Here is a 26,697-nt window from a genome sequence, read left to right as displayed (position 1 = left end):
TTCATGCTAAGAATTCTGTCAATATTACACATCTCAGTAAAAAGATCACACTTCTCTGTTGCCATTTTTGAGTGCCTTGAAGGGATAATTTATTATGCGTGTTTGTACTCGCATGTCACCTGTGTGCATCTTATTACAATGTTTTTCACATGTTGTAATCAAGTTATTTGTTAACTGGCCCAACATTTCCAGTGCTTCAGTTGTGTAATACAATTGGATAAATAAATAAATAATACAACAGTTTATGTTCCTCATAACGATGATTTATGGAATCTGATGCTGAAGTCTAGCAGTTTAAAACATAACCAGTAGATGATTGAATCTGTTGCTTTAATTACATCGCTGATACAGTCCGTAAGACATGCACATGTAATTATTTTGTCTGACAGAAACCCATCTGCATCATGATATGAGAGAGACAGAGATTCATGTTGTGGTCGTGATAGGGTTGAATTAGTTTTAAACTTTGAATTTAAGTTCAGATCAAAAATGCATTGGACTGTTTTCTTCAGAGTGAATTTTGTGTGGTTTCCTTACTCTATTATAACTGCAGGTGCTGCGACACCCTGACCACGCCAAGGTGGGTGTCTTCCTGTGGGCACACCATGAAAAAATTATGGTAGTTGACCAGACATACGCATTTCTGGGTGGCTTGGACCTATGCTATGGGCGATGGGATGACCATGAACACAGGTATGTGTCTTAATTCCTCCAGTTGTGATCTGTTTAACGCTCCTGCCCCTGCCAACATGAGTCGTGATGAGAGCATGTTGGAGATACAGGCACCTTAGAAGAGAATTTCATTGCCATGGTGATATGATGATGATGATGGCTGGTAGACTTTAGGTGGTAATTGCACTCTGAACTATGGTAGATGCTTGATAATTCACCTGTTCACAAAGTTTTGTCTTTATCAGAGATGGAAGGGACATTGATGTGGAAAAATGTGGATTAAGTCTTGCCAGTTATGAAGTAGAGACCTTTTATAACAGAAAGACAGCCCTTTTGTTCATGTCTGAAGGTGGCCTTTGTATTCCATGACATAATTTCTTCCCAACATTGCTTCTAGTTAAAACTTATTTTCTGTTCTCTTCACATTCATTCCTTTGCCCTTAGCTTGCCTTTGTACTCTGGTACTTAAGCACTCTTACCTTCATTTCTAACATTGTAAGTATTAATTATATGGACACTTGTTATCTTTTTCCTTGGTTAGGTTAGGAAAAGCTAACCTAACCTAAATCACTGGATCAGTGATGAACCCAGCTCCTCACTGTTTTACTGAAGGATTGTAATTTTTTTAAATACCAGACACTAAACAAAATGCTTGCGGTTTCAATTTCATTGAGAGTTTATTTATATTTTGTTTTATTCCAAAGAATAATTATTCCTTTATCTTCAAAAATTCTTTTTGTTTCTGTTAATCTTTGGGTCCAATTGAATTTCACTATATGTAGATACAAAGTGACCAGTTTCCATAAAACATGACGTGGACATCTAGCCGTTAGACCTTCGTATTTTAATACATTTTCATCAAGCATATCAGTATGTGATTATGTGCACTGTTTATATCTGTGATTCCTGGGTACTGACCAATTATCTGTTTCTCAATTTCCAATATGCCTTTTTCTTAATCAACGAAGTAGACAAGACAAGAATCACTTGAAGCTGAAGATGCCATGATCTCTCCACAGACTTACAGACTTGGGCAGCATATCACAGACAATGAACTTGTTCCTGCCAGTTCGCAGGAAGCACACATCAAGTCATCCTGTATCCAACTCGAATGTGCCGCACACACTGATGCACCTTGCCACGGCTACCAACACGGTTGTGGGCGTCCTGAGTACTTCACAGATGGCATTAAATAGGTAATGTGTGAAAGCAAAAATCCCTGGAAATTTCGCTTCTCGGTGTAACCTTACTTGTGGTGTAGTTGCATAGTAAAAATTATGTTTTAAGCAGCACTCGTTGGTCAGTTGCCAGCAGATAAAGCAGAATGACTCTCAAATAACCAGGACAGTTATGTCAGCTTCATGACATTTGTCTGTTCCGTAACTCGTTTCATTTGTTTTAGCAAAGGACTCGAGCCATCTGAAAAGCAGTATGATGAAGCAGTGACGCCCCCAGCCAATGAGAAAACAGGCTCATACCATGTTAAGTGCGATACGCCCCCCGCCGAGCGACGTAGCCTGATGGAGAAAGTGCTTGAGAAGACAGAAACTGCCAAGCAGCGCAGCAAGCAGTGGATGCACTGGCTCACCCCTGATATTGAGGAAGATAAGGAGAAGGGCGAGGCGGACAACAACAACTCGGCTGAAGTGCTCTCAAGGTGCCCCATTTATTTTGAAGAAACATTTTGTTTGTGTACTCGAGTCATGGGGTTGTATAATTATGTGTGAACTGCAGAAGTTGTTTAGTGTTGAAAGATATAATAGGATAAGTACAGTGAATTTGAAAGGATGGGGAAGGAAGTGGTGTGGCATGAGAAAAACTTGGCACCAAACAAGTGTTTCCTAAATATGAACTGTGCACATCAACTTGAGATGACCATTTTGTAATGTATCTTGTGGAGATGTAGAGTAATCACGTACTTTGTGGGCGCACCATTCGTGTCTGTCTCGTGGACCTTAATTGGGTTCTGTATAGGGGATCTTCATTAAAAATTATAAAAAGGAATACTCAGTAAATTTCGTGGTATTCAGATTGGAGATGTGATATAATCAACTAAGAAATATGATACTGTGTTACACATTTTCTGTAGCACCCTAATGTTGAGGGACGTATGCCGTTTCTGGTAGATCTGTCTAGTTTATATATATATATAGCAAGGGAAATGTAGTAGAATTTTGTTTATCGACATGGATTGGCTTTGCGGATTAACCTTGAATCCCTAGAACCCATGGGTTATTGACGTAGCTTTCTGTAACTATTTGTCCCGCGCGGTCTGAGGCATGCTTCGGACCGGCGATACGGAATGTGCGCTGGTTCGAGTCTCGGGGGAGAAGAAATTTTCTCATGAGCTTTCGACCGATGTATGGGACCGGTGCCAACCCAGCATCGTGAGGAAATTGGGGAGCTACAATAAGTAGCGTAATCCGACCAGGAAAGACTTTATTAATTGGTGTTGTTATTGACGCAGTATTTAATTTACAATTTGGTGGTAGTATGTTCCTTGGCCTTTTCAATTTAATTTAGATTTATTTGTTGTAGTTTTTCTTCTTATTTCTTTCCCTAAATTTTATTTGGTACATTTCATTTTGAGGTTTTCAGTTACAAAAATGGCGTAGAATGTAAATGCGTGGTTTTGACAATAAAAGAGAAACCACAAATAATATAGAAGCTTCAAGAAGAAAGTTTAAACAAAAATGTAGCAGTGACATGTTAGGGGAAATGGGTCTCCTTGACATTCAGAAAAATTTAAAATAAATAAATTTAAAAATTAATGCTAATAGTTCAGATCTTCCCAGTGGCTTATTAAAGGATAATTACGAAACCATCGACTTACAGTGAAACAGCTATAGAACAGTTTAAAGTATTATTTCACATTAATAATGCGTTTTCGGGATCTCCCCTCCATTGCTGTGGGTAATCGAGAATTCTCTTGTTAACTGGATTGTTTTGCAGTGGTGGCGTAGTCCAGAATGGAAATGTGAGTGATGGCGGCCTGCATGAGAGTGAGTTTAGCGGCGCTTGCAGCCTGAATGAACTGAGTGGCATGGCAAAGTATTGGGTTGGAAAGGACTACACCAACTTCATAGTGAAGGACTTCACCAACTTGGACCTGCCTTACCAAGGTAAGGCACAGTTCAGAAATGCTGAAAATTTTGTTTGTTAATGAGTCATCTTATCAGCTTTGTTATTCTTCGTGTTTCTTGGCAGACCTGGTGGATCGAAACACGACACCGAGAATGCCGTGGCATGACGTAGGGACCATGGTTGTGGGGGCTGCGGCTCTTGATGTGGCACGCCACTTCATACAGCGCTGGAATGCCATAAAGGTTTGTTCCAACAAGAGCACCAGCTTTTTTGGATTTCCTTTTTCATACATAATATGAAATAAATATCATGAGTGATAAAGTTTGGTGCTGTTGTTAATATTCTTAAATCAAACACGTGTTGTGGTGCACGGAATGTACCGAATATGTAGCCTTAATTTAAGTAACATAAAAGGCATTAAAGTTTATATAGGGAAGCCTGTTCAAAACTCACCTGTTAGGATATGAAGACACAGTGAAAGGATGATATGAAAATTAAACTAAAAGATGTAGGTTGTAAGTATGTGGATTTTATTTGAGTGGTCCGGTGGCAGACTTTTGTATTGCGTACGTTACCACAATTTGTTTCTTGGTTGGTGGTCACTCAGTCTGTAGACAACATTTTGTTCATTACAGGGCATTTTTGATGATATGGCACAAAATTCAACTCGACTGTATTTGTTAAGTGTTTTTTCTGCTTTGGTTTTGTGAGTAGAAGTTGCCAGTCCTTTTTCATACCACTGGCTTGTTTCAGCTGGAGAAGGCGAAGCTCAACTTGTCATATCCATACCTGCTGCCCAAGTCTTATGACAGCATTGGCCCGTGCCCACCTATCGCAAATATACCTGTGCATCGCGTCAACTGTCAGGTATGTACGTCGGGGAGAATTCATTGAGCCACAGGCACAGCGAAGATGTTGACGGCAATGACCGATACTCTCTCCATAATTATGTGCTGTTACAGAAAAAGGTTGAGATCACTTGAAGAAATGAAACGCCTTTCAATATCTATGCAGTAACGTACTTAACTCTGTATTGAACATTAAAATATTTATTGATGGTTGCATTTCAATACAATTCAATTGCAATAATAAATACACAACATCGCTGTGACTGTACAAGAGCCCACGCAGGTCACTTCATGTTGTAACCTACTCGTGCCAGTCCATAAATTGTCTTCAAACAGTTGAAGTGCGAGGATATCTTTTTCACAGGTGCAATGAGTGTTGATTGCCTAACGGCGCCTGGCATCTCATTCTTACTTCGCTTGCCAGAATAAGTATAAGGGAACATTTTCTGATTCTGCTGTTCAAAACAAATTTAAAGTATCTCATTTGGGGGTCATCATTTCCATGACACAGAAAGTGTGCAGGGCGGAAATGGTTCTGGTGATCCTCTGATGTTAATTGACGATAGTTTGTACAAGATCTGCCAAACTTCGTTACGCTCTCCATGAAAGTCACTCACAGAACTTTCCGTTCAGAGTGGATTGATCTGTGGAAGTATATATAATGACACGAATATTTTTGAACTTCATCCATAACATGTAGCATGTTGTGCATGCACTGAGAGTACTTACTTTATTTGTCAAAATTTGTGGCCCGCTCAGTCTCAAGATCTGTTGCTGCCAGGCTGGAGGTTTTTCAAGGAGATTGTGTATAAAAATGACCTGTACGTATTTAAAAAATTGAAACAAAATATTGAGCTGTGCATTACAGACGTCACTGCAAAAACATTTCACCAGCTCGCATCAAACATAAGAAAAAAAAAGTGAATGCGATGGACATTTCCAACACTTAATATAGCTTCCTATTTTGAGAAATAGGATGTGTGAGAAATAGTGTGCATGATTTTTCAGTCACTCTGTGTCACTGAATGGAAAGAATTTTGCATAACTCTGTGTTCACTGTATCATCATTTTAAAAATCAATGAGCATTTTTCAATACACTTACCACATCTTGTACAAAATTTTGCTTAAGCATCTTTTCCGTTATACCACCGAATTATGTGCATTTCCTGTGATGTGTTGTGAGAGATGGCTCTACTCCCCATCTTTCATTTATCTGCGTGTTCTGCTCTCTGACTTGTAAGGACTTGCCTTGTAAACAGTTACCCTTCTCCCTAAACAACTCACTGTCCCGTGCTAGATTTTTGCAGCACGTTTCAAACGGCCGTCAGCGACTGTCTGTGCATGAGCACATCTTATTGGTATTTGCTATAGGTCTTGCGCAGTGCTTCAAGCTGGAGCGTTGGATTCCTGGATACAGAGACGTACGAGGAAAGCATCCACGAGGCATACATTGATGCCATCACAAAAGCAAAGCACTATGTGTACATAGAAAACCAGTTCTTCATCAGCCTTGCATCACACAATTCCTCCGTACATAACCACGTCTGCGAGACTCTGTACAACCGCATCGTGCGAGCACACAAGTGAGTCAAACCTAAACCTTGGAATACAGGAATACGCTTCTGCTGTAAATATAAGGACAGTGTTAAATGACGCAGAAAAGTGAGAACTGTGTGTAAATGTGGGACGTTAAAGTTTGGGAACTTCCGCGTGAAAACTTGGAGTGTGTGCTAATTCCCAGCCCGTCTTAGCTGCATTCTTGTGACGGCACATTCTTTTCTGTTATCAATTCGCAGGGAGGGCGCAGTGTTCCGCGTGTATGTGGTGATGCCTCTGTTGCCAGGCTTTGAGGGGGAAGTGGGCAGCCCGTCCGGTACGGCGCTGCACGCGGTCACGCACTGGAACTATGCTTCAATTTGCAGGTAAGTACACTATTGCCTCTGTTAATCGATGAAATACCAAGCCGCCTCTGCCACCAATCAGTCAGTGTATCATGCCGTCAGAATTCCCTTGCCAGGACAACCACTGGCAGCATCAAGCACGACATTGGGATTGTACGTTCGGAATGATGAGATCAGGACAAGAATTTGGAAATAATTTGACAATCAAGATAACTAATGCATTCCTTACTATATAATACTTGTCATTCCATCACAACGCATACATTACAACTAAATGTCGTGATCGAGTGGTTAACACTCCTACTTTGTTTTCGGGAGTTCCTGTGTTCAAATCTCGGCCCAGAGACCAGCTAACCTAACTGGGTTTTTTGTAGTTTTCCTCAGTCCCTTCAGGCAAATGTCAAGATATTGCCTTAAATTAGGCCATGACTGCTTCCATCCACATCCTTTCCAATTCATTATTTTCTGCAACACATGGGGGGGGAGTCAAGGGATACATACAGAATTTTTGTGGGAAATCCTTATGAAAAATGACCACTGGGCAGGCCAAGAAGGAGATGGGAGGATAATATTAATATGGATCGTAAGGAGGTGGGCTGTGGGGATAGTAAATGGATGGAGTTGGTTTAGGATTGTGTTCGGTGGTTGGCTTTGGTGTTGTCGGTGTTGGAACTGCAGGAACTGCTACTATGGAGTTATTTACTTCACCAGAAAACTGTACGCCATCTCTACATTGTAATTTATGTATTGAATGAGATAAGAACAGTGTCTGAGTCACTGTTGCAAATTTATAATTTGAATTTGTGTGGTTAAACCCTTTGGGAAGTGTTTTTAATACTTCATTGCATTGTACAGAGGCAAGGAAGCAATACTCACCAAGCTCAAGGCAGCCGGGGTGGAGGACCCCAGTGAATACATCTCGTTCCATGGGTTACGCACACACTCAATACTCAATGGGGAGCTGGTAAGTCCACAGCATCTGCTGCAGTATTATGTCTAGCTGATGATATAAAATGACTTTCAAGCATACCGCTCCTCTTTATTTAATACTTTTTTCTGTATGAGGTATGAGAATGTATGAATAAAGATTTGTTCAAGTGACCCGACCGCACGTGACATCCCCTGGGAGTTCATACATTGAGCCCAGCTTTTCTGCCATCGTTAGAAGCGCATCTAAAACTTTTTATGTAATACCGTTAGTACTTTCTGCTAAATTTTCTTAACCGTAAGTCACTCTCCTTTGGGTTTCAGTTCCAACAAAAGTCACAGAGCAAGGTCTGTAGAGCATGGTAGTACAGAAATCAGTGCCATTTTGTCTGTGGCCATGAACCACTTGACGTGCGGGGCGATACGAGCGAGCGTATTGTCTTAATGACCCAACCAGTGTCCATTTCTGAGGATGTTTTCCCTATCACATCTGCGTAGTTAGGTTATCTTATTAACGGTTTGGCCTTGGGCGTGAATACGTGATGCACAGCCACAGTGCACTTGTAAAAATTATCAATGTGGTCTTGACATGCGATTGAACTTGTTTCGCCTTCTTTGGGTGTTGTGACTTTGGAATTTCCATTGTAATGACTGCTGTTTTTTTTTTTTAATTGTACCCTTGAACCCAGGTTTTATCATCTTTGGCAAGATATGCGAGTAACCTTCAACCTCGAACTTGTCGTAGATTACGACACATAAATGTGAATTTCCTATTTGTTCATCTGTTAACAACTGAGGAATAAATTTTGACACATATCCTTCATGTGTTTAGTAAAATACTTCGGGAGGTTCCATGAGAAATATTAATTTTGTATGCAAATCAATAACACAGAATTCTTGGTTAGTTAACTCATGAATCCTTCCAACATTTTTATCCACTGTGCTTGTGGAAGGCTATCTATATGCTTGTGTTTCTGATGAAGCATCTTCTCCAAAGGCTTTTCATAACATGTATTTCAGAAGTTGTTTTACCGAGGGCTAGGTGAGAGTTTATGTTAATTCTTTGTTCTCTTGAATTTATATTTTAAAAAATGTTCCAAACTTGTACGTGTCTTCACTAAATGGCTTTACGTGCATTAATGGAACAACATAGAATGTTATGGAAAATCATGCAGTAACATCACATAGATGAAAATGTTCTAATTACAAGGAGCATTCTCATAACTCTTGAATGTTTTGAATTTATTTTTGTGTGTATCTGTGTCTCCTAGCAAATCTCATTCTTTCAGTATGTTCGTATGGCGTCTCCATTCTGATTATGTCGTTTCCAGCTTTTGGGAAATTGTCTAGTTCTCCTATTTATTTTATAGTTAAAAAACATGCAATTTGCTGTGTCCCCCAGAAACCATTTCAGGTGATATAAATGTTTTCTCCTCAGATCATTTGTGTACGCTCGTACTATCCATGCACCGCTGCTATACTACTGTAATGTTTTACTTGAGTTCTAAGCAGAATTCTTATCCCAGTTAGGATATGCTTATGAGCCATAAGGCTACCAAATGTGATGGCTCATTATTTGTTAACAAAATAAAAGTAAATATTGGATTTGTGTTTCTGCCTTATTTCGTGAGAAATTACTACAACACATGGTATATATTTTTTTTAAGATCCATCAGCTTATAAAATGTAAGTTCTAATTGCTGCCTTGTTGGTATCATTGGTGGTGGGGAATATAAAAGCCTTTAATGGTGTCACATTCTTGAGATCATATGAAAGCTGGTCAGCGTAATTCGGAGGGGCGCGTTCTTAAACTTTCTTGTTGTCTGCAGGTAACGGAACTGATTTATGTACACTCCAAGCTGCTCATCGCTGATGACCATCTGGTAATCTGCGGCTCAGCAAATATAAATGATCGCAGTATGCTAGGCAAACGAGACTCTGAAATAGCTGTCATCATCAAGGTTTGTGAGCGCTCCATGTGCTGAGAAGGGGGTCACATACAGACACACTCGGGCAGTTTTTCACATTTACCTTTCATAGGCTGTTCTTCTCGTCTTGAGGTCACTTTCATCTCGGTCACTTGAGCGGCGAACTGCTAATGAGATGTTTTAAAGGTCATTAATGAAGGTCGTGGACACTAGGATTGGGTGGTTTTGGAATTTGGTTTGATGTATTTTATTTTCCACGTCTGTGTTTGTCGTGGCCCTCTCACAATTTTTATTGTTAATCTTAGTATTATCTGCCATTGATGTAACCTGATCTCAGGTGCTTATAACCATGTAGTTGTTCTAACTTATGTTGTCAACCGACCAAAATCTTTTGCCTCTCGGGATAACCTCTCATCAACAGCAACACGCCCTAGCTCCTGCTACGACAAGAAAATTCCCGTTTTAGTTATAAGGCTTTGTTTACCATTTCCAGTAATGCGTTTCGTACGCAGGAATGGTGTTGCTTGCGCTGGACTCCGCCCTTAGTTAGCTTTTTGGTTGGTTGGTTAAACTTATGTTCAGTGGTAGAGATTAGCTCATTCTGACGCCCCACAGAGTAGGTGCCCCCTTCACTGTACCTAAAGATGAGGACAGATTCAGATCTCAAAATGTTGTGTATTTAATGTCAGACAATGGACAAGGTCCAAAAACCCACAAGTTCAGTGAGTCTTAATTTAACAATATCACATAAATCTGTAAGCCTGTAGATTCCATATTTCCAACTGGTTATAATGCTATGACATATTGCCTGTTACTTAAATACAGACATGTGCCTTACACTGGTGTTATCTGTATCCACGTGGCTAACTGACGTCAGCTGACAGTGGCTCGGCTTCATTCCAGATTACGCTACTGTTGCATCTTGAAAGGAAGAAGCAACTCTCTTTCAGTGGTGCACATTCAGTAATGATCTGCTCAGGCTAATTGATGACTAAACGTGTTGTCATTACAGAGTAGGTTCTCGTGATGCACCCCTAATGATTTTATTGTATTATTTTTTTAATTGTCTCTCCCTTTTACTCTTTAATTTGAATAGAAGAGAAGAGAAGAGAAGAGAAGTGAAATATGGAATTATTTTACCCCAGTTGATACTGATTCTGTTAATGTGAACTACACAAGGAAAAAACTGTGGAATCTACAAGTAGACTTCACATTTTTGTACACTCCATTTTATTTAGAAGTAATAATTAATTGTTATTTGATAATATTCTGTAAATGTTTAATGGATAAATACATGTAAAAAGATAGTACCTGTTTGTTTTCTAAGTTACTTTGGACAAACTTTATCTGAAATAACGGGAGAAAGGACGGATAGCTTCTTGGAAGAGGAACGCATTGTTACTGCTGCCATCAAGGGCAACAGATTTTCATCTCTAGTTACCAGTAACTCTGTTGTGTGTGTGATTTTAGCTGCCATCAACTTAGCTGTGTGTTGTCAATTTTTTGGTTGTGTGGCTTCCGATATTTTTTAACCATTTATTTGCCGAGTTTAATTGTCAACTTGTCAGTTGCATAGTTACTGATATTTGCCAATTTGTCATCCGTGTGAGTGCTGTAAGATGTCACTTTCTCTCTGCTCAGGATACTGAGTTTGAGCCCAGTGTTATGGGTGGAGCCCCGTACCAGTGCGGCAGGTTTGCCGGGTCACTGCGGAAACACTTGTTTCGGGAGCACTTGGGTCAGCTGCAGGGCCGCTTCCTACTGGATGACAGCGCAGATGTAAGTGACCCAGTGAGCAGGCATTTCTACCGGGACGTATGGCAACACACTGCTGCGCGCAACACGCAGATATATGAGGAGGTACGGATGGACCGGCACACAGCGTTTATTATTTAACAGCTAACATGTCACATATAAAAGTTGACAAATTTTATTCTTGATAACAATATTTGTTTTATTTCAGTACTTGGGAAATAACATTTTTGTTCTTATCTCATATAAAATGTAAGCCATGTACTCGTTCTCAAGTTAAGCCTTTTTTCATTTCCCTCCTCCAGACGTATGTTTGTGAACGTCGTACAAAACCTATAAAATTCTTTCCTTATCTCAGTTTAAATATCAGTGCACCTTAGTAAAGCTGTTCTGTTCCTCTCCATCAGAAGCTTAGCCATGTTCATAACAGCAAACTCTGTATTGTAAATCTTCCATTGAGTTTCCCTCGCGTCCTCTCAGTGGCTTTGCTTTTCCGAGCATCGTTACTGAGAACTTAGATTTTCCCCGCATTCTAGTAACCAGTTCAATTTTCTCCATATATGCTAGTCTTATCAACCAGTTGCTACAGATCTGCAGATCTGATAGGTAAACTATATATTTTGTGTGTTACGCAGGTGTTCCAGTGCATCCCCTCAGATAGTGTTACCAACTTTCAGTCCTTGAAGCGTTACCAGGAGGAAGCCCCGCTGTGTCATACTGACCCACCCGCAGCTAACAAGAAGCTGGAGGACGTTCGGGTGAGTAGGGTCAGAATTGTGAACTTTATTTGCTATGATGACAGTTGCACCAGTTGATACAGCATTCCGTTCTGTTCTACAGGGCCACTTGGTGGATCTGCCACTGGAATTTCTGAGCAACGAGGTTCTGACTCCTACTCCGACATCTGTTCAGGGCATCATGCCAACAGCTCTATGGACATGATAAAGGTTCAGTTGCATGTCTAACTTTAATGCTGTCATCTCTGTCAATCTCTTCAGGCAAATGTCACAAAATGAGACCGCATCTCCCCACATCAGTTTCATGTCACATGGCGTCTGCATTCATTAAGCGTCATTAGAAACCTACATGAGAGACAGTGACATGTGATAGGCCCAACTTTAAAACTTTAAAGTGGTAGCAATTGAACATGGTCTTTCTTGAATAGTTTTCAACCCTCCTGACCCTTGCCCATGTAAGCAACATTGAAGGCAGGTACTCAGTCTAAATGTGTCTGTATGTAATATATTCTTTCTTCCTGTGATCCTAATTTACCCGTAGGTGTCGAGGTTTGTATTTATTCATTTTATTGATATGTCCGGACAATGGTAGGACTCCTTAGATGAGTGATCGGCCCGATGCAAGGCCTCTACCTATACAGACACAGACAAACATCCATGCCTTGAGTGGGACTCGAACCCACGGTCCCAGCGGCCAGGCGCATGACGTGGTCCGTGCCTCAGACCACGTGGCTACTGCGGCCGGCATATGTAATATATAAATACGTGTAAAAATTTGAACATAAAACATTTAACGTGGATATTTTAGTTATCTCCTACGAACATGAGCATTCTGAAAGTCTGTGGTTCAGGTTTTGTGTGTCTGGCAGATTTTTAAGTACTATTTTTGGACACCTGGGTGAAGGGGCACGATACTGAGTAACGTGTAGGTGGTGATGGGCGGCCGGCAGAGGAGAGTCGAGCTCCGAGTGATGATGGGGTCTGGTATTCTTCACATTCACATCTGACAGATGTGAGAGATGTAAATGCATTCAAACAAATATGCACTGAATCCAACCATTTTTCAGTGTGAAATCTGTAGTTTGTGAGGCTGCCTTGCACTTGACAATTATTTATCTGAACAAGAACATCTCCACCTCGCTATTGTGGGATGCATCGCTGTCACTGTCGTTGGACTTCGTCCTGAAGTGACTGAACATGATCAACATCCCGTTTCCCTAAGATCCGTCTTGGCCTAGGTGTCCCATATCATCTTGTAGCTTTAAATTCCTCACCTGATTTTCTCCATTCCTCGTTGCTTGATCCATTATAAATCCGTATGTTCATCGTGTGCTTTGTTCCGAAAAACCATCATTCACACCTATAGAGAGCAACAGATAAAATGTCATCACAAGTATATTGATAAGCCTCTTATTGTGTTTGTTTGTTTGTTTGTTGCAGGAGACCTTGCTGCAGAAAACTGGTCTGTGGGACCTTCCCCCACGTCAGTCTCGGTGATTTGCCTGGCATCTGCCTGAAAGCGAAGCGTGCTGTTTGAATTTGTGGGTCCGACTGAACTTTGCGTATGATGAGGTTATTGAGGAGAGATTTGGCTGTCTTGCCAGACCAATTCCACTACTGACGTTAGTAGTTGGTGAAGCATTTATGCAGTTGTGCATTGTACAAATATTGTGTGCCATGTGAATGGCTTCTGTGGTTTTAATGGAATGTCTTTCTTAGTTGTATCTTGCCATGAAGTTCCTCAGGACACATGACAGTTTTAAACTTTCTCAGGGTTCGCTTCCCTCGCGTACATCTTCTAAAGTTTGTGCCTTCTTATATAAGTTTTGCACATCTTTTCCTTGAGCAGATCTGCGTGGTCTCCGACATTTTGCAGTTCTTGATTGTTAGTAGTTCAGTTCTAAGGAAAAAATTTTAATGTGTTGGTTTTGAATCTTTTGATATTTAATTTTATGTAAGGTTAGTGCTTTTAAAGTTTGCTCAGCTGTGATGGTTATTTATAACTGTGAACATATTAATAAATTGAAGTGCGTATATTTTCCAAATGACTTCATACGTTATTGGCCTTCACATTTGTTTCTTACAGATACAAATGTATTATTGGAAAGTTTATGAACAGTATAGAAATAACTTTGAATAGTCATGAATTCTGTACGTTGAAATAGCTGATAAGTGCCACTGATATGGCGACAGACGCGCAGTGACAGGTTTACATAATTTAATTAGCCACAGAGCTCTTCCAGGCTCTAGTGCTCTAAGGATGTCTCATCAGGCATCATCAGAGATTTTAATAATCGGGGGGAAACCCCAGACCATAGAACGAAAAGACTGAGGCACTGGGTTCAGTAGCGAAAGTCTTCTGACTACAGGATGTGGGTAAAGTCACTCATGGATTGAACAACACTTTTAAAAAACTGAAAAAGTTAAGTCACAAGTCAGTACAAAAAATCAAAGACGGTAACTTTTACTCGGACTGACAATTGAAGTGACTGTGAATAGATGGGATGACCCATGAATGTAGGACACTTACTCCAGACAACCACAACTTTAATCCAGTTTCTTGCTGCAAAACAACCCTTTCCAATTTGGAGTGGCTTGCCGTATGGCAAGTATATAGATGCGACAACCAGACTCAAATATAAATTCAAGTTTAACTCGGTTTCCCATTCAGTTACGTGTAAACATGAAACAGAGAGAGAGAGAGTACAAATGTTACTGGATTATGGTGAATCTTCTTTTGCTTCTAGTACGATGCAAGACCAGTCAGTGCATGTGGTTTTGTCTCTAGACGTAGGATTGCACCACACCTTCAAAGCACATCTCGGAATGGTCCCTTGGGCGGTGACATTCCAGTTGAATATTGTTGCCTTCCAATTTCATGGTCTGATTCCACATCCTTTGGATTGAACGTCGCTCGGTTGATATTGTCTTCCCAGCCAACTATTCTGGCTACCTTTTGTTAATAAATACTTTGGCAGACTCCTTGAACATTACTGCGCTTCCCACTGCCAGGCAACGAGTACTCTCTTAACGTCTCAGTACTTCCTCCTCTGCTGCCAGATGTGGTTCTTGTCCGTATCGGTACTTCAGTCTTTTGTCTGCTGACCAACAAGTCACGTTCGTTGTCTCCCCCCGTGACCTCCGCTTCCTCGGCGTGGTTGTCACACATGCGTAGTCTATTTTGCGCGTGCCAAGCAATCTCACAGAGTGCATAACACCCAGTAGGTGACCAGTCGCTGTGGAGGGGTACAGCTCTTAGCTTGATGTAATCTCGCCGTGACCGAACGCGAGACCATTGAAAATTTACAGCATAGCAACAAACTATTTTATTTGTAGTTCATTAGATACACAGTAAAAGCCCAATGTGACAAATGGGTATCTGTAATAAGAAATGTTTTTTTTTTTGTTCACAGTTAATATAATTATATTTTTTGTTGTAAGAAGCTTGCTCTTTCAGTATTTTCTGTATAATGCGAGTGTTTTGGTGCTTTCTGCAGCCATGAAAATGTGTTGTGGTCTTTGTTTCTTATTTTCACAAAATAAGTCTGAGGTGTCAGTAAAATGCTGCCGCGTTGTTTTTCTCTCCCCATTCCTCGTGCTGTTGCAACGTGACTTGGTCACTGCTGCTGTTCTCGGTGGGCTGTGTCCCACTGGGAACGCACTACTGTCACTGCTGCTCTCTATCAGATGAGGGGTATCCACGTATTTGATACTTGCCTTCAATTGTCAAGGAGTATTTATGTATAATTCAATTCCCGATGAGACTGAACAGAGATGATTGAATCGGAATATTTTACGCACTTGCACGGTGACTAGGGGGATAAAGCAGCGATTTGTGTACGGGAAATTGCCCCACACCTCTTCTGCTGTGATGAAGACATTAAAGGTGAAGTGGATGATGTACCAATCAAAATCTTTTGTGCAAATTGCAGTTGGTGAAGTGAGTGTGAAATATGTTCTTCACATGCAACAAATCCATTCAATAAATGATATTTATTTTTGATTGTTCATTCAGTTTTTCTCCCTGCATGTGTTATCCTGCACCACCAAATTAATGCTCGGTAGTCGTTCTCCACAGCAGATTGATATTTGATGATGCATTTATTTTCCTCTCCGCTGCTGCCAGCAGCTTGTACGAAAAGGAGCGTCAGAATTACCTAGCATTCTTTTCTTCACATAGCATTTTATTTATTTATTTATTGAGTGTTCTGTCTGACGACAGGTCCATATGAACAGGATCCTTCCATCCTTTTCTCGGACTGGGACCTGTTCATATACGTTCTTGGCAGATGATCCAGAAGTGGTTTGCCATTGCCTTCTTCTATGTGTGAATGGAGTAATTGTTGGGATGCCACGGAGGAAAACTCCGTGTTGCCTAGACCACGGCCTTGCCCAACACAAGTTATAAATTCGGGCACCGCCAGGAATCGAACCCGAGACCCCAGGATTACAAGGCCAGCGTTCTAACCGCTAGACCACCTCATCTTATTATTATTTAGTGTTCTGTCTGACGACAGGTCCATATGAACAGGATCCTTCCATCCTTTTCTCGGACTGGGACCTGTTCATATACGTTCTTGGCAGATGATCCAGAAGTGGTTTGCCATTGCCTTCTTCTGTGTGTGAATGGAGTAATTGTTGGGATGCCACGGAGGAAAACTCCGTGTTGCCTAGACCACGGCCTTGCCCAACACAAGTTATAAATTCGGGCACCGCCAGGAATCGAACCCGAGACCCCAGGATTACAAGGCCAGCGTTCTAACCGCTAGACCACCGTGGCGCTTTACATAATATTCTGATTTAGCAGTTAATGTAACAAAACTCTTAGGTTTGTTTTTATAAAGTCTTAAGATATTTTCTCTCACGAATAAGAAACATAGAGAACGAGGCTCATATCACATGTTATGATCATGGCCTGTAGCATCGTAATGGCCTAGTCATTTATAGCTGCAGTCCATAGTCTTGAAATGTTGTTTTGTCACAACCTCAAGTAGGACGATTACATTACCAGTCTAACCTTTCATTCAAGATACCCAGAACCATTTAAGTTAGTGGTTTCAGAGATGAAGTTTTGGACACGTTTGCCACATTATTACTCCCAGAGGTGTGGAGGACAGTTTACAGTTTTAACCAGAACGTGCATATTTCCTGCGAAAACAATTATTATGCGAAATTTTAGGTTGTCATGGCAGCAGTTGGGAATATGGGGGGGTGTTGCACCGTGTAATCTGGTAGAAGTCTACGTGTGTTTCAGAGGCATAAGCATCTCTTTAATGTTGGTAAACTTTAACCCCACACTACATGGTGCAACAACCCGGAAGACAGCCATCTTCATTTCTTGTCATGTAACATGATGATGTCCTTAATTGGTTCTTACAGTTAAGTGCCACTCCCTTTTAATCAGATATTTATGGATATTTGAAGTCGTGTGCCCTCCTGATCAGTTTGGTGTTTTACAATATGCAGTTGCCCTCATATGAGTGCATGAACGTTGAAACAAAACGGTTGTTAGGTTTGAAACATGCAGTCAAATTTAGGTGACCCAGTTCGGTGCGATTTGTTTGACCTGAGATCTCACTGTGGTACCTGAAACATGTATCTGATGGTAACAATGAAGGTAAAGACAAAATATACTTGAAATATTTGAATTTATACCATTCTTGCTTTATATTCTCAAAGTTCCACCTGTACACTTCAACCCAGAGGCTGGTGTCCCAAGGTTCTGAAGTTTACTCCATCCATCCAGGCAGATTCTGGGATAGTACATTAAGACAACTGATAACTACTTCCACATCATTCATCTTCTTGCTGCCTGCCATAATCAAAAGAGTTCAGAAAACATTCTTAAATAAAGTAACGAGGGCACGTGCAGCATTGTCTGTAATGTGATCCTCTGATCAAGCCCCTTTGTTAAATCCTCCGACCTGTTCACAAAGCAATAGATCTTTCAGCAGGACTGTATGTTTTCAGGGCAGTCACCAGTCTTATTTCATAGTGTGATGGTCAGTGAGAGTATTCTGTGGAATGTGTGTGAAACATTATCAAGTTATGCAAGGTAACAGAAACTACTGTAATAAGGTGCATTCTGTTACCCTTAATGAAATGACAAAGTTGGACTGAGGTAAAGGTGTGCATACAGAAATATGAACCACGATGACGCTCTGATTTGTCAAAACATGTAGTCTTTGCAAGTTATGTAATTTTTATAGTTTGTGGATGATAAAATAATTACTTTACAACACAATGGAATGCTTCTGGAGGTCAGGTTCACTTCCAAATGAAGGACTAAATGTATGGTACAGTTGATACTTGGCTATCAATACTCCCTTCCGTTTTGGAATCCAGAAACTCATTAATATGTCCACAGAAGCCCATCTTTAAACCTGATACTGAGCCTCCTGTATGAAATCTTCCGAGTGGCCTCTCAAATCAGGCTTTAAATATTTGGATAAATGACAGAGTGAAGGTAGTTCTGATCTTTCTTTCGCAAGTTAAGTGTCATTTCGACTTTAAAAAAAACTGCCAGTAGGTTACAGCTCTCAGTGCTGTGGTTGGGTAGGTGCATTATCGTCAGAATGCATAGTCTTCGTAAGCTAACTAGATACAGAAATAATCGGTGAGATCTGAGGTGCCACTGTCTCAGAGGTGTATTCCAAATTGTTATGCGGTTACTAGAAAAAGTAGTCAATGAATGACTTCGTGGAGCCTTTGTCCTTGCGACGTCAGTAATCGAAGACACAGGAGTGTTGGGGTGGTTTACAACCCTTCGAGTACTAAGAGAATATTAGCAACATGTTACAAAAAAGGAAGGTTTTAAATATTTTTATTTTGATTTGAGGTCATTGGGTCAAACATTCATATTTAATATCTTCACGGTATGAAGTTATTACTCCGGCGAGTAAATTATGTAATTGATCACCGGCCAATGAACAGTGAGAGTGAACCACAACAGGGGAAGGGGAGTGTGACGTCAGATCGACGTCACATCAGTGTTGCTGTGCGTACCAAACAAGATGGCAGACGGTGTGTGTGCGGAAGGGACGGCTAATAGTGTTAAGGATTCTGTGGCGAAGCAGACTGTGGATTTGCTCAGTATTTCACGTAAAGATTGTTTAAATTCCAATACATTAAAATCATCGTTTTATATTCACGGTGACAGTGGAGAGTTGTGCTCGAGTTTTCGAATCGATGGCGTGGTGGGACTGGGTGTGCGCGCTTCTGCTATGCTTTGTGGTGCTAGCTCGGAATTTTGTACAAATAATGGAGATAATTGCAGGAAGAAGCGGTGTGCGGACAGATACGACAGTTCCGAAAGCTCAGACAGGTAAGTTTGAGGTTTTTCTTGAGTCAGCAAGTCCAGGTAATAAAAGATCGACCAGCCCCAACACAAAGGAAACGTATGTACTCTGCTATATTTTTTGTACTCGGAGTGTTTTCAGCTGTAGCGGTGAAGTTTGTGTGCTGATATAACAATGATACGCAATGCACGACCCACGAATATCACGGTCAGTGTCGAGCCAGCCGTGGCAGTAGGCCCTTCACCTAAATTCATGGCCGCACCCGCTGTAATTCGGCCAATCGAAAGCGAAAATGCAACTGCTGTTTGTATTTGCATTTGCCTTCCTCTCCCTTTCACATAATACTTTCGTTTTATGTAATAATGAAGAGTACGCCGAGGTGACCTGAAATAATCTCGCAAGATGGTAGTTCAAGGGCATTGAACAGTGTTACCGCTAGTATGCGTGGAGAGCTTTAAATTATAAAGACTTCATCTCGTGTTCAGCGTCGTAACAATAAGAGCGCTTCTTCTAAACATTATTCAACGACGGTACCTGTTTCATGTCATTTATTTGTGATTCTTTTTAACGACGCTATTATTAATCTAGAAATCTAGACTTTGTAACTTCAAATGGTGGGATGATTAATAACTGTGGCGTACTTCAGGTTACTGCTCCATCATTTTCTTGCAGGGAGAGAGGAATACCGCTGAAGACCTCGGTCAGGGTAGTCGGTTTCCGGGTCGAATTCGAACCCGGGACCTCCCGAATATGAAGGAGTGCTGACCAGTCGCCCACGTAGTTGTCAAAGGCTCTGGGATTTAACCACGTTTTCTATTTTGGATTTCGACCTTGGTTGAACAGAAGCATCCCAGAGTGATCGCAGGATACGGATGTATATTTATTTCTTAAGTGGGCCTGCTCTTCGTGTAATTGAAAATAATAAGTAAATTCGAAGATGTGCAGTTGCTGTGTTTATTATACATCAGGTGTTGTTGGAAGAGGTTTCTCTAACCCAAACATTAGTCCACGGAGAGGGTTTTGATGTTTTCGTAGAGTTTCTTTGTGCGTGTGTGTCTAAACTGACGCTGGTTTCCATTAGGATAATGTTTCTGTTGTTAAGAGGTTATTTGTTGCGAGTGATCTTGGTGGTGGTGGTACCGCGTCTACCTCTGGCAAAACAGCGGGACCGGTGTGACTCCTTCGTGAAACGGAAACCAGTCATGTCCAACAAAATTGCACCTGGCAGAGAACAATGCTTTTAGCCTTTGCCCACGATTGATCATTAACAGAACTAAACTCCGAAAGAGGTGATGATCGCTCCGCGTTTTGGTTTTAGGCGAGTCGTGAACGGACGGAGCTCGCCCCGAGGTTTCAGGTTTTTTGGCCGTCGGGTAACAGTTGAAGCCTCTACTGCGATAAGGCTTTTATTATTGCTTCATGCTGCAGTGGTGGGGTCTCGTTCTCTTTAGTGGAGGGGGTGAGAGGACAAAAAGCAGGATCTGCGGGTGCGGTTCGGGTGGCCATTGTGTAGTATTTACGGTTTCCACTGGTTGCCTTTGCTTCAGACCCGGCAGACATCGTACAAATCCCGTTTGCCGAAGACCCATCCTCGGTGTACAAAACTAATATTTTGGTTTTGAAGTGCTCCCAAATGCGGACTGGAGGTAATTACATCACAAGAAACATTATTTTCCCACGTAAATCAGCGACGATGCGAGAGGCTGACTCATTTTTCAGTAGAAACCTGTTGCAGTAGGACGGACAACTAGAGGGACCGGAGGACAAATGATTATTTTTGTTGTACGACTTGAATAAACCCCATCCCGGGGGGGGGGGGGGGTTGGAGATGCTGCTTTGCCTGTTTAAGAGCCTGCTCGGTCCTTCGAATGGATAGAAATGACCAACAGTGAAATATTCGTAAGATTGAGTAAATGCAGAGGACACGAATCCTCTTCTCTGCGACTTCATTTTAGTTTGTTGTTGTATCATACAGCAGTAGAATTCTTGTCCCTGAATTTTTTTTGGGCGTGAGGTTAAGGTCAGGGTCAACACACGCCGACAGCTGGAGTTACTTAACATTTGAATTAATGTATTGTTTGTTAAATATCTTCCTGTAGTGGCCATGTGGGCTTTCGCTAATAAACTAGCCCACAATTTATCTACGTCGTGGCAAAGACTTGGCGTTGTTGTGTGTCTGTACGTGATGTTCGTCCCTCCGCGCGATTCAGGGACAGGTTTTAATGACATTCGGTACGGAAATGCTGTTGCAAGTTAGCATAAACTCGTACCTTTTTTTATAATTAATCAGCAATTAACAATACGAACGTTTTTGAGAATGGATCGATACTAGCGCGACTTAATTTGGTGTCCAGAAACAGAAGTAAAGCTTTAAGAGGCTTTTTGCCGGTCGTACGTTTTATTGTGTACAGTCGCTGTAAAGACGTTGTAACGGAGTACAGTCGCGTACAGAAATGAAGGCATTGGATGAAAGAAAGAAACCTTCCTGTAGTTGGAAAAGAAATTGTTTACAGGTTTTGGGAGGGTCGCACAACAGAACGTTTCAAGGCTTCGGGCATTCACAATGCAAAGACGCAGTCTGGGCCCTGTGTTGAACCTCTCCGATGAACAAAGAATCAAGCGACGTTTCAGCTCGTAAATCGGGTTGCAATTGTCTCAGGTTTCTTTTGTAAATAATGAAAAGTTGATTCATATATAAATCTTATGGCGCTTTGGAGTCGTGGTGTGTTGATTTCAATTCGTCTGTCGATCGATTGGATTTCTTTACACGAACTCTTTTTGTGGTAAAATCTGGGTTTGTAAGATTTTGAGGTTTTTCACAGCGGTGAGTGTGAAGATTTCTGTCTTCTGGGTTCTTGCGCTGTCGATGTTTGCCGACGTTTTTGTAGTTTACTATTCAGAACTCAGCCGTCGTGATGATGGAGGGAGTAAACCTCTGAAACGTCCCACTGCCCTCGTATAATTTGAGGCTTTACTAATATCTCCTCCTTGTTTACGAGTTTTTCAATGTCCTTGTGCACTTTTGCACGTATTTCTAGTGATTCGAAGATCTCTCAGAGCTGTAATGTTATTAAATGCTTGATATTGTGTTTCGATAAGAGAAAAACTTCCTTCTGAGCTTGTCAGAATAAAAACTAACTTTATTTTGAAAACTCTCGAAAGTTTTTTTGAACAATCTTTACTTAAAATAAAGCGATAATTGAATTGCGTCATCGGGAGGTCGAGGTCAGGAGTTGTATCAAAAGGGGATCAGGATGGCGTAGGCGTGTTATATTTTAATTAAAATGAATGCTTTTTAAAAAAACAACAGAATTGCTTTCTGTGGTGATGTAATGACGGTCTGGTTTCATTAGTGTTGCATTACTTATGTAAATTTTTCTACCTTTTTTGGTGCCTGTAACTTGTTTACAATTTGCCTATCTTGTGCCCAGTTTGTATCTTATTTTTGCCATTATCGTGAATTTTCTCAGAAACACACCAAAACACTTGATAAGCCAGCGTCAGTCACTGAGAATGTTTATCTTTCTAGCAACAGAGTCACCTTGAAGTCAGGTGGAATGGTTGTCGTGTTTCTGCGAACTCTGGCTCGGCGTCGTGAGTTTTCTTCTGAAAATGAGTGTTTCTGACAGCAAACAGCTGCTGGTGGTGTTCCAATCCTTTCTGATCTTGCAGTTTCAGCTTTAAAACTCGTGAGCCGACGTTTCGAAACACCCCCGGGGGGGTCATTCTCCTGCCCTTGGCAAGGGAACTCACCAGGAAGTGAACTTTGAAGGTCTCGACGTTGCATCTCTTGATTTTCGTGTTATGACCCTGGAATGACGCTTCGAGAGGTCGCCGATGACGAAGTGAGGCAGGCGGTGCATGACTGACTCCGCCCTCGATCGAAAAGTCTCTTCGTTTTTTCATACGCGCATAAGAAAACTCGTGGATCGCTGGGCTGAGTGTTTCGACTCTCGGCTTTCGGGGATAGAGAAAAACTTTAATTGCGGGTGCTTTACCACGTGACGTAGCACGGAAATTCCGTGAAACTGTTTTAACTTTAAAAATATTCGTTGAAAAACGACACTGAGATTCTCGTTGTTGCAGGGGATTGGCAGGACAGCTTCTTCAGGTTTCTAGAGAGTCTGATTGTTGTCCATGTAACTGCTGTATTTTTACGTGGTTTATGATTTGCAAGTTTGAAATTCCACATCATCATCATTTGCCTTGAAGGTTAGGTTGTGCTTTCTTCAGTCCAATAAATACAAGTGAACAAACTTCCCTTCAATTCGTGGTACTTCTGACCTCGCCATCCTTTCTCGTGCGACTAGTTTGAAATCGGAGGATGGCTGCCTTCTGGGTCGGTGCGCCGACGGCTCGGCGCAGAACCCAGAAGACGGCGGCCATCTTCGATCTCGCCGCCGTGAAAACCTCGAATCCTTCTTAGTTTGAAATACTGCGGTACCTCGCCCTTTTTTAGATTAGTTTTTATTTGTCGGTTTAATTCTTTTATGAAAAATAAAGATTTAATTACCTTTGAATATTTATTTTTCAGTTGACTGCCAACAATAGTTAATGAGTTTTCCCCTCACTTTTCGTATCAACAACGTGTCGGTAGCCAGAATACGTTTAATCAGTAATTTGCTTAAGGTTTGTTTATATATATGACTGCTACCCTAGAAAACATTTAATTATTTTAATTCTTATTCCGTAATCGTGCAGATGAAAGGGTTTTCAAAACGGTGTACAGCGAAAAAATCACTGTCTTCATCAAAATTTGTATTTTTACTCGTGAAACGAATTACCTTGTGACCAGAAAATAAATTCTGCTTTCTTTGTAATGGAGAAAAGAAATGAGACCCACTGAATTGTATTCACTTAAGTTTAGGGTTTAGTTTTAAGCTGCGGAGGAAAAATCTCTAGATCAAGTTTTTCCTGTACCGGTGTGTCGCCACGAGATTTTCTTTTTTTGTAAGACTGTGTACAGGGTGCCGCACGAAATAATACTTAATTAAAAGTCTGCACAAAAGCTTTTAAGTATTCACGTAAAAGAACAAATTAATGGAGGAACAGTTTTTCGTTAAGGAAACCCCGTAGGAGGAAGTGGCAGGGGTTTATCGGGGCTGTTGAGTAGTTGCTTGTGTCCACTACCATGGCAAGCAGGATGTCACGTGGACAGAACAAGAAAGTCTGCAGGAAACAGTACGAGACAGCGCACGTAGCCCCGTGTATGCCGCACGAATGTGTTCTTCGAATGTTTGCCGTCGAGTGAACGCGAATGTAGCCCCTCGTTTCTCGGAAGTTTTGAGGTGGTCGTATCGAGATGTTCTTTATCTTTATATATATACACCATTGAAGCTTTTGTTTTAACTTTGAGTCGGGTGTAACCAGCCTGTACATTCGGACGTCATAGAAAAAAGGCCTTATCTTATCTTTAATAACTGGAATTCGTAACACGCACTCATAGGTTCATAATCGATAGTTTTATTAGACATGTGTTATGTTTTCATCTTATGGGACAATTATTTATATGTGGACACACATTTATGGCTCTGTAACGTTTTGTACCCCCCTTTCTGTGAATCGAAATCTTGTGGAGTTCCGTCTTGCGTATTGAAACAAATCAGGGTGTGCCACGGTTGAAGAAAGTTATTTAAATAATTTTTTAAAAAAATGTTATTCGACAGTTTACAGTGTTTTCATTTTTCTGACTTGAAAGGGCCCCCCCGCCCTCCAACCTCAAAACACAGAACTGGGGGGCATCCTTATATGTACTTCGATTGCCGGTACGTCGGATTTTCGTTTTTGCGATGGATTTTCGAGTTTTCGTGGGACTTCCCGTTACTGGGAAACTCCTACGTCAGAGTAAGTGAACCGTTCCGTTCCGAACAGAATTCAGTCTGAAGATGGCTGTCGTCTGGGTTGTCGCGCCGCGCAACCCAGGAGACAACCTTCTTCAGACTCTCAGATCCGTCCGGGCGACGGGCGTGTCTGTTCACGGCGTTGAAGAAAGAACAGATTTTATTTTTTCAAACATGGAAGGTCTGCACATTTGTGTGCCTATGAATTTTTGCTCGTAGGTAAATGCGATGTGGTTCTCTGCTCGTGGTTGTTACACCTACGTTCATATACAGACAGTGCCAATGGACGACATCCAACGCATGCGCAGTGCTGCACCCTTGGTGTTCGTGCAGCTGTGCGTGGAAGTAAGACGATTCTAGTCGCCCACGATGGTGTCCTATTCTTTGTGACCCTGGAATCCTTTCGTACGCGACACATTTTTTGCTCCGGGAGCCCTGAGTCGATAATGACGTCGTAGTAGCTTATTGGCAATCCGAAATGGTTCTGGTCTGAATGTGTTGTGGATTTTCATCGTTTCAAAGCGTGTATGATCGCACTTTCGATGAAATCGTTTCAAAAGACCAGTTTCCGGGCCGATCGATCGATTGGTCCTCGACATTGCTTTAAGACGGCTAGATCTGCCTCGTGTGCGTACGTTCTGCCGCCGACGTGGCTGGATCGAAGCATCGGCCAGTCCTCTCTTAACCTCTGCTCCATTCCACGTGTGTGTTGGCGTTTGTCCTGCTCTGTGCATTTCTCCTTCTCCAATTCCCAACGTTGTTCTGCCTCGATGTGACGGGAAACCAACAGAAATTGTCGAAGTTCTTAAAACTGCCGCGTTGTGGCGTCCATTTCCTTTGCCTTGTATCGCGTCTGTGTAATGGTGAGGTGAAGTGTTTTCTTTGCGGTACGGACTGTAATTATAAAATAAATTTTGACGACCTTCGGCTTCAGAGGGTTCATGGGGAGACGCGTCTCACACTTCGGGGGGTGCCTCCGAGTCCAACAGCAGAGATTAAACGTGGTATTGAACATTGAGTCACGCGAAATGTCTCACTAACAGCTGATATTTTTGTAGAAAGCCATGTAGAGTAATGTGTGAACGTGAGCTAATTTCGTAGCAGGTTCAATAAATTACACCCTTTTTGTAATTTTCCAGCTCGCAAGTTGATATGAATAAAGCAGGCGGCCGATACCTCTTTGGTGATTCAGCTGAATGGTCGTTGGTTCGAATTCCGGATTTGTTTGGAGGTCGTAGCTTTCCTTCCATTGCCCTGACGGAGTGCTGTAGCCAGATGCGCAACCAAATCTTTTATTCGTCTTAATATCGTCGTCACTGAAGGTGCCCGTATTCTGGCTAGAGAGTCGGCTTCGAATCTCTGCTTTTCTCACCGGGTGTCCTTTTCGTCTTCCGAATTTGTAATTCATAATCTTGTCGTTCGAAGCCATTCGCGTAATATATTATTGCATTTGATATAAATAGTTTAAAAACGCACTCCACGGAGCCGAGTCCTTCCTGAGAAGCCACCAGTCGCTCAGCCAACACAAAAACAAATTCCCTACATCTTACGGAACCCGAAGGTTCATCACCGTGTTCACAAGAGCCCGCCACTGGTCCCTATCCTGAGCCAGATGAATCCAGTCCATTCCACCCCATCCTACTTCTCTTAGATCCATTTTAATATTATCCTCCCACCTACGTCTAGGTCTTCCCAGTGGCTGTTACCTT

General features: G+C 41.6%; 2 protein-coding genes across 6 annotated transcripts in view; both read left to right on the top strand.

Moving 5' to 3' along the window:
- The window catches only part of Pld (Phospholipase D), a 41,649-nt gene extending 25,796 nt beyond the window's left edge, over positions 1-15,853 (top strand). For all 5 annotated transcript variants that reach the window (XM_022075951.2, XM_022075950.2, XM_087357385.1 and 2 more), the window contains 14 exons: positions 554-693; positions 1,692-1,868; positions 2,075-2,329; positions 3,625-3,794; positions 3,880-3,998; positions 4,510-4,623; positions 5,977-6,188; positions 6,402-6,527; positions 7,362-7,470; positions 9,263-9,394; positions 11,003-11,221; positions 11,749-11,871; positions 11,954-12,060; positions 13,291-15,853. In XM_022075951.2, coding sequence (XP_021931643.2) covers positions 554-693; positions 1,692-1,868; positions 2,075-2,329; positions 3,625-3,794; positions 3,880-3,998; positions 4,510-4,623; positions 5,977-6,188; positions 6,402-6,527; positions 7,362-7,470; positions 9,263-9,394; positions 11,003-11,221; positions 11,749-11,871; positions 11,954-12,055 — 1,998 coding nt within the window. In that variant the 3' untranslated portion in view covers positions 12,056-12,060; positions 13,291-15,853. The remainder of the gene's footprint in view (positions 1-553; positions 694-1,691; positions 1,869-2,074; positions 2,330-3,624; positions 3,795-3,879; positions 3,999-4,509; positions 4,624-5,976; positions 6,189-6,401; positions 6,528-7,361; positions 7,471-9,262; positions 9,395-11,002; positions 11,222-11,748; positions 11,872-11,953; positions 12,061-13,290) is intronic.
- A 2,972-nt stretch (positions 15,854-18,825) lies between these two features.
- jing (AE binding protein 2 jing) overlaps positions 18,826-26,697 on the top strand; it is a 51,770-nt gene continuing 43,898 nt past the window's right edge. Inside the window, exon 1 of the mRNA XM_087357454.1 lies at positions 18,826-19,174. Coding sequence (XP_087213580.1) covers positions 18,864-19,174 — 311 coding nt within the window. The 5' untranslated portion in view covers positions 18,826-18,863. The remainder of the gene's footprint in view (positions 19,175-26,697) is intronic.

The sequence above is a fragment of the Zootermopsis nevadensis genome, unplaced genomic scaffold (genome assembly GCF_977971745.1).
Source record: "Zootermopsis nevadensis isolate Lab colony 2312 unplaced genomic scaffold, Znev_1.0 Znev_ptg000028l, whole genome shotgun sequence".
Lineage (NCBI taxonomy): Eukaryota > Metazoa > Arthropoda > Insecta > Blattodea > Termopsidae > Zootermopsis > Zootermopsis nevadensis.
This window is presented reverse-complemented; position numbering and strand designations above follow the sequence as displayed.